This window comes from Engystomops pustulosus, chromosome 5, assembly GCF_040894005.1.
Source record: "Engystomops pustulosus chromosome 5, aEngPut4.maternal, whole genome shotgun sequence".
NCBI classification, from domain to species: Eukaryota; Metazoa; Chordata; class Amphibia; order Anura; family Leptodactylidae; genus Engystomops; species Engystomops pustulosus.
The window spans coordinates 51,553,387-51,562,124 of record NC_092415.1 but is presented as its reverse complement, the minus strand read 5'-3'; the positions used below and the strand labels follow the sequence as shown (position 1 = coordinate 51,562,124).

General features: G+C 41.4%; 1 protein-coding gene across 1 annotated transcript; it reads right to left on the bottom strand.

The window, feature by feature from the left end:
* Positions 1–461: 461 nt before the first annotated feature.
* Positions 462–7,921, bottom strand: LOC140132768 (uncharacterized). The gene is made up of 5 exons (XM_072151939.1): positions 7,744–7,921; positions 5,786–5,860; positions 5,639–5,698; positions 866–1,236; positions 462–725 (listed from the first exon to the last, which is right to left on the bottom strand). Exons 1-5 carry the CDS (start codon positions 7,744–7,746, stop codon positions 527–529), a joined length of 708 nt encoding a protein of 235 aa, XP_072008040.1. The 5' UTR covers positions 7,747–7,921; the 3' UTR covers positions 462–526.
* Between the last annotated feature and the right edge of the window lie 817 nt (positions 7,922–8,738).

Here is an 8,738-nt window from a genome sequence, read left to right as displayed (position 1 = left end):
TATCGTTGGCATAAATATAAAAGTTCATTTTAGATGGAAGATTACCACAGTCCCGGTGCCTGGATCTATGAGTAAGTGCACTTTATTTTATCATGATGGATTTTGATGGTAGATTTCCTTTGAATGGACAGAGCATAGGAGTGGACAACCACCTGTGGTGTAATGTACCCTCTTTGTGATTGTCAGTCAAACCAAAACTATTCTTACTAAATGTTTTAATATTTATGTGACATGTATCCGATCACAACCCGGTAATAAAGTTTTATTATTAAACAATATTGCACACTTTGTTATCACAATTGTTACCCTTCACTAACAATTACAGCTAAAATATGGTCTAGAATATTTTTAAATATAAATTTGCATATTATTACACTATAGGTTAAAATATATGTTGGAAACACCACAAGAGTATAAAATAGAAGAGACTATAAAATAAATAAACAGAAACTTATGTAGAATCTTAACACATTTTATTTAAAAATTTTAACATAAAAGTGTCATGCAAAAACATATCAAACCAGCCTCAGAAGTTTAGGTCCATATCAAATAAATCTGGATTAACATCAAAGTAATATTGGAAACCTGTGTATTGTCCATTTGGATCTGGGTAAAGGTCTCTGATTTTGCATATGACACATGCTGGAATAGGGACTCTGTTATGTTTCCCCAAAATGCCATGTACCCACATGGTGAAACAGCGATATGAGGCCAGACGCAATGCTCTGTGTGGAAGAATAAAAGTTAAAATATTAAATTGTATTAAAACATCAAATAATAAGCATAACATATATTGAAAGAACTACAAATAATTTTATTTATTTTAATAATTTTATTAATTTTAATTATTTTAATAATTACTTACCGGTTATCATTTATGTCATAATAATGGCGATGTTGGGGTCTGAGGAAGGTGATAAACCTTTGCAAGTGTTCTTTTAAAGTACACTGCTCTATGAAGCCAGCATTTTCAGTAATACATTTTTCATTTACACATGGAAGTTCGTGTAATTCCTCAGATTCTTTGCAACAAAAACTTTCAGATACACTTGGCATAGTGTGACAAAGGGTACAGGAACACCAGGCTGTGCCAAGAAGTCTTCCTTCAGGATCCCCCTCTGGTTCTGGTCTTTCTTCCCCAGGGCCCCAACGAGGATCATTTTGGAAGCAATGTCCATTATCTGAATCCCCTTGGTCAGGTGTATCACATAGACTTGATATTAGCCACTGTAGTTCCTAAAAAAGACAAATAAATAAAAATTAAAAATAGATTTTTATTATCATTTAAATTGTAGCCCTGTAGCTTTGAGGATCAACTGCCAGTCATACACAGGGTTCTGTGGGTAAAATGAAAGTGTGGGTTCATGGTGTAGATGATCACTGTTGTGATGTTTGTACTGGCTTCTAAACATCTGCCTAATAAAAATTGTTAGTTTGAAATTTTATGCTCCACAATCAGGTTGTGTTGCAACCTGGTCTAAGAACATTACAAGCCAATAAGGCATCTTTCTCCCATATGAAGAGACAATTTTCCCAGAAAGGTAATAATACTCCTATTTTTGGGGAGTATTTTTAGCCGAGGAGGAGTATTACATTTCAAGTATTACAAATATATAAAACTCATAGCCGTATAAAATGTTAATAAACACCATTTATACAAGATAATCATCTGAGTCAGAATCTTCTCCACAGAAATAGCAAATTGTGGCAGTAAAAATAATATTACATCATGCAGTAAACAAGGGATACACAATCCTTTTCTTCGCCTCCTCAGAAAGTTCAAACCATAGGACTGACCCTGTCGCCGGTGACCCGCTTCACCCCTTGTTGCAGATGCCACCATATACCCCAGACCAAACTGTAGTTGGCAATGCCAACCAATGACCCCCGTTTTCTTGCAAACCAAGCCAAACTGTGGATCATACCAACACCCCTCCTAACCGGACTGTGGCTAACACCACAAAAAAGCCTCTTACCGGACCAGTACCCACTGCACATAAACCGTACACACAGTACACTCAGTACACACTGCACATACACCGTACACTCAATACACACTGCACATACACCGTACATTCAATACACACTGCACATACACCGTACACTTAGTGCACAGTGTATGTGCAGAGTGTGCTGAGTGTATGGTGTATGTGCAGTGGTTACCGAGTGCACGGTGTATGTGCAGTGGTTACCCAGTGTACGGTGTATGTGCAGTGGTTACCCAGTGTACGGTGTATGTGCAGTGGTTACCCAGTGTACGGTGTATGTGCAGTGGTTACCCAGTGTACGGTGTATGTGCAGTGGTTACCCAGTGTACGGTGTATGTGCAGTGGTTACCCAGTGTACGGTGTATGTGCAGTGGTTACCCAGTGTACGGTGTATGTGCAGTGGTTACCCAGTGTACGGTGTATGTGCAGTGGTTACCCAGTGCACGGTGTATGTGCAGTGGTTACCCAGTGTACGGTGTATGTGCAGTGGTTACCCAGTGTACGGTGTATGTGCAGTGGTTACCCAGTGTACGGTGTATGTGCAGTGGTTACCCAGTGCACGGTGTATGTGCAGTGGTTACCCAGTGCACGGTGTATGTGCAGTTGTTACCCAGTGTACGGTGTATGTGCAGTGGTTACCCAGTGCACGGTGTATGTGCAGTGGTTACCCAGTGCACGGTGTATGTGCAGTTGTTACCCAGTGTACGGTGTATGTGCAGTGGTTACCCAGTGCACGGTGTATGTGCAGTGGTTACCCAGTGCACGGTGTATGTGCAGTTGTTACCCAGTGCACGGTGTATGTGCAGTTGTTACCCAGTGTACGGTGTATGGGCAGTGGTTACCCAGTGTACGGTGTATGGGCAGTGGTTACCCAGTGCACGGTGTATGGGCAGTGTGCACTGAGTGTGCGGTGTATGGGCAGTGGTTACCCAGTGTACGGTGTATGGGCAGTGTGCATTGAGTGTGCGGTGTATGGGCAGTGTGCATTGAGTGTGCGGTGTATGGGCAGTGTGTACTCACTGCAGTGTGTACACACTGCACATACACTGTACACTCAGTACACACTACACACACACTATACACTCAGTACACACTGAACACACACTTAGCATACATTGCACATACACTGTACACTCAGTACACACTGCACATACACCGTACACGCAGTACACATTGCACATACACCGTACACTCAGTACACACTGCACATACACCGTACACTCAGTACACACTGCACATACACCGTACACTCAGTACACACTGCACATACACCGTACACTCAGTACACACTGCACATACACCGTACACTCAGTACACACTGCACACACACTGTACACTCAGTACACACTGAACACACTCTATACACTCAGTACACACTGAACACACACATAGCATACACTGCACATACACTATACACTCAGTACACACTGCACATACACCGTACACTCAGTACACACTGCACACACACTATACACTCAATACACACTGCACACACACTATACACTCGATACACACTGCACATACACTATACACTCAGTACACACTGAACCAACACTTAGCATACACTGCACATACACTATACACTCAGTACACACTGCACATACACTTAGCACACACTGCACATACACTCAGTACACACTGCACATACACTTAGCACACACTGCACATACACTCAGTACACACTGCACATACACTCAGTACACACTGCGCATACACTCAGTACACACTGCACATACACTCAGTACGCACTGCGCATACACTCAGTACGCACTGCGCATACACTCAGTACGCACTGCGCATACACTCAGTACGCACTGCGCATACACTCAGTACGCACTGCGCATACACTCAGTACACACTGCGCATACACTCAGTACACACTGCGCATACACTCAGTACACACTGCACATGCACTGTACACTCAGTACACACTGCACACACACTATACACTCGATACACACTGCACATACACTTAGCACACACTGCACATACACTCAGTACACACTGCGCATACACTCAGTACGCACTGCGCATACACTCAGTACGCACTGCGCATACACTCAGTACGCACTGCGCATACACTCAGTACGCACTGCGCATACACTCAGTACGCACTGCGCATACACTCAGTACACACTGCGCATACACTCAGTACACACTGCGCATACACTCAGTACACACTGCACATGCACTGTACACTCAGTACACACTGCACACACACTATACACTCGATACACACTGCACATACACTATACACTCAGTACACACTGAACCAACACTTAGCATACACTGCACATACACTATACACTCAGTACACACTGCACATACACTTAGCACACACTGCACATACACTCAGTACACACTGCACATACACTTAGCACACACTGCGCATACACTCAGTACACACTGCGCATACACTCAGTACACACTGCGCATACACTCAGTACACACTGCGCATACACTCAGTACACACTGCGCATACACTCAGTACACACTGCGCATACACTCAGTACACACTGCGCATGCACTGTACACTCAGTACACACTGCACACACACCTAGCATACACTGCACTCAGTACACACTGCACATATACTATAAACTCAGTACATACTGCACATATACTATAAACTCAGTACATATACTATAAACTCAGTACATACTGCACATATACTATAAACTCAGTACATACTGCACATATACTATAAACTCAGTACATATACTATAAACTCAGCACACACTGCACATACACTTAGCACACACTGAACCTACATTATACACTCAGTACACACTGCAAATATTCTGTACATATTGCACATACTCTGTACACACATACTATACACTGCAGATTTACTCACCTGGTCCATTCGCGATCCAGCGACGGGTTCTCCGATGCTGGTTCGTGTCTTCCGGCGATTCACTAAGGTAGTGCGCCCGATTGTCCACCAGGTGTCGCTGCTGCGCTGAAGTCCGTCGGAGTTCACTGAAGTTCACCAAGCTAGCCTGGGTGCAGGTAACTGCATGTCAAGCGACACATTTTTCAAAAAAAATATGGCGGTTTTTTCAAATCCGACAGGTTTTCCGACGGCCACGACCCCCGATTTCTGTCGCATGCATGCCGGCGCCGATGCGTCACAATCCGAACGCATGCGCCGAAAGCCTGGGGCAATTCAGGGAAAATCGGCGCTAAACTGTAAAATTCGGGCCTTTAGTAAATGACCCCCAATCTGTACACAATGCACATAAACTTAACACACACTGCACATGCACTACGCATGGCATTAATTTTGGGGGGTAGTGGTGTCTCACATAGCCCCTTTAATCTGCTAATTTAACAGCTTTTGTGCAGGAAGCAGATTGGCCTTTCCTATGTGTATTGTAGCTCAGCAGCCATCTCAATAAATGGGCACTAACCTGCTATAGCCCAGCAGTACCACTGCACAGTAAATGAAATTGTGTGCTTCTTGTTCAGTAAAATGAGCTATGAATCTAACAATCTGCTATTAAAGGGGTTTTCCCACAAATCGAGTTAGGTCCGATCCACAGGATCAGCAAGTTAGGCTCGATCCTGTGGATAGGGCCTAACTTTGAATCGTGGAAAAAACCCCTTTAAACTCTAGCATCATATGAAGAAGCATAAATATCAATTACCGCATCATATTCTGGACCGTGGCCAGGGTCTTCCTCGCTTGATTCCCCTTGCTGAGACAGCTTGAAGATGTAGTTAAAAGAATAGACATTTAGTTAATTTAATAATCAAACTTACATGACAAATTACTCAAAAATGTTTTCATTTACCTGTAAAGAAGAAATTGTAGTTTCTGATATGGTCAAAGATTCTTCATCATCCGTGTAATAATTTTGACTTGTTGCCTTCAAAAAATGATTGCATATGGCATGATGTAAACTAAGTGGTAATAGATGTGTAAGATAGAAAACAAATGATGTAGAGCGGCAACATGTAGAGGTAAAGCGGGTGCAGGTCTTAAAAAAGGTTCTGACACAAACCCCATTCAGCTGTAGCAAGTGAGGAAGAAGCACTCCAAGGAAAAAAAGTAGATTTTTATTCCACCATCAAACAGCAACGTTTCACCTTTTCCATAAAGACATTATCAAGCATGCTATTATCTAGAATGCACGCACGGGAAAATATAGTATAAATCCTAAAAACACACCTGTAAATTGATTGTACTGGGCCCAATAGTAGCATGTTACTTTTATGATACAAAAGGAAACAGCAACAAAGTACCTGAGTGCCTAAAATGATACAAAGTGAAACAAGTGCTATCTAGTGCCTAAAATGATACAAAGTGAAACAAGTGCTATCTAGTGCCTAAAATGATACAAAGTGAAACAAGTGCTATCTAGTGCCTAAAATGATACAAAGTGAAACAAGTGCTATCTAGTGCCTAAAATGATACAAAGTGAAACAAGTGCTATGTAGTGATAGCACTTGTTCACTTGTTTTTGAATTAATAAAAATAAATGCTTTTTTTGTGAAATTTATGGATTGGCCGTTTTTCGTGCATTCCTTTCTCTCTCTTTATTCATTGAACAGAATTGTGTGTGAGTGAAAAAGGGACACAGAAGTGTGATGTGAAGCATTGATAGGTGTATATGATAAATCCTGATGAATCTGACTGGGGTTGTGCCGCCAACATTTCTTCACATTTCTTCACAAGGTCTAACCTGATGTAGAAAAGTGCCTTGACCTGCACTAGAAACAAGCGCAGATTAGGGATAGTGTGCTGGGCCACTGAGCTGCTGGCAGTGCTCGCCTTTGCACATGTGGAGGTAGCATAAGAGCATAAAGGCACAATTTTCAGCCATATGCATGAACTACTCCTAATTCAGGGCTTGATTTCAGTCACACAAGCTCTGATAAATTCCCCCTCAATGTTTTTGACTTTGTACCTATTGAGATACCTATGTATATTGCTTGTTTGTGCTGCTGTGGTAGATAGATGGATAGATATGAGATAGAATGAATATACATGAGAAAGATGATAGAAAAATATAAGATAGGTAAAGGATTTATACATAGGGGCATATTTATCATATGCTCTACTCGGCCGGCCACACCTCCCCCCCCTTCACCCCACTGCGTGAAGGTGGCGGATTGGGGCAAATAATCGCAAGTGCTAGCAATAAGCTAGCGTTTGCAATTATTTCAGGTGAGGCGCAGAGGTCCTGATAAATATCCCCCATAGATATCATACAGATAGATAGCTTATAGATATATGTGAGGAGAAAGGAGAGAAATATGAGATATATAGACAATAGATAAATAGGTATGAGAGAGATAGGCTATAGGTATATATTAGTAGATAAATATAAACAAGATACACAATAGATAAAAATATAGGTAGATAGATAGAAAGAGATAGTTAGATAGAAAAGAAAAGGATAGACATGGACAGATATGAGAGATAGATATTTAGATATGAGAGATGAATAGAAAAATAGGCTCATTTATAAAAACTCTCACAGAAAACCTTTCTATATTGCCCATAGCAGCAAGTCTGCGCTCAGCTTCCATTTTAAAACTTCTCAGGAGAAATGATAGATGAGCTGTGATTGGTTGCTATGGGCAGCATGGAGACAGTATTTATAGATGAGATCTCTGAGGTAATGAGATTTTCTGAGGTAAAGGTTATTGAGTTTATATAACCATTTGTTTTCTTATTTACAAGAATGAAAAAGGACAGGGAATAGAGTGTTAGGGCTTTGGTAGAGGGAATAATATGGACACACACCATGTTTACTGGAATCCTGCTGAGGTGGTTATCAGTAACTACAGGAACTATTTTACCACAGCAGGTGGAAGGAGCCTCTGCAAGCAGTGAGCACACAGCTGAGGGAAGGCCAATGAGAGAGAGGCCGCTGCAAAGCAGTCTGGGACTTGTGGTAAAACTGCCTCTCTCAGTGCTGCGCACTCAACTCCTAGGCCCCTCCCCCATTGGTTTATGTATAGCATAGAAGAGGGGCTAAATAAGCATCAGTAAAACAAATTGAAAGGTCATTATATACAATATGTCCATTATGAATATCTTTTCTAACTAATTATAGCACTCTGGGCGCATTAAAAAAAAAAACTGCGTCATGGCATAACCCCTTTAAAGCTAATCTACCACCAGGATCAAGGATTGTAAACCAAGCACACTTACATGTTGGTCCCTTTTGGCAGGATCTGCTCTTATTTTAGCTCCTTATGCCTTATTACCAAAAAAGTATTTAAAAATGATGCAAATTAGCCTGTAGGGCTCTGGACTCCATAGCTGTTATGCTCATTTGCATAATTTTTAAAGCCTTTTTTCATAAAAATAAGGGCATAAGGAGCTTAAATAAAAGGAGATTCCGCCGGAGGGGGCACACACCAGTATGTCAGCGTGCTTAGTTTACAATCCTTTATCCTGGTGGCAGATTTCCTGTAAAAAAAGATCATAAAACAAATACTAATCCTCCAAAGTGACCAAATCTTAATCCCTACATACGCTACACTACTAGGAACCTCCCCAAACACAACATCCAGAAACTTGGATCGATTTGCTACTTATCTAAGCATTACAATGTTCAATTGTAAGACAGCATACAGTGTGAACCAAGTGAGGTAAGTTTATTTGAGGGTCAAGTCATAATACCCAGGGCACTTGTCTACTCTCCTGACTGTCTCACCTTTCTACTCATAATTCTAACTCGAATTCCGTCTGCATTACAAAGAATTTATGGTTACAAGTTGGACAAAAATTTT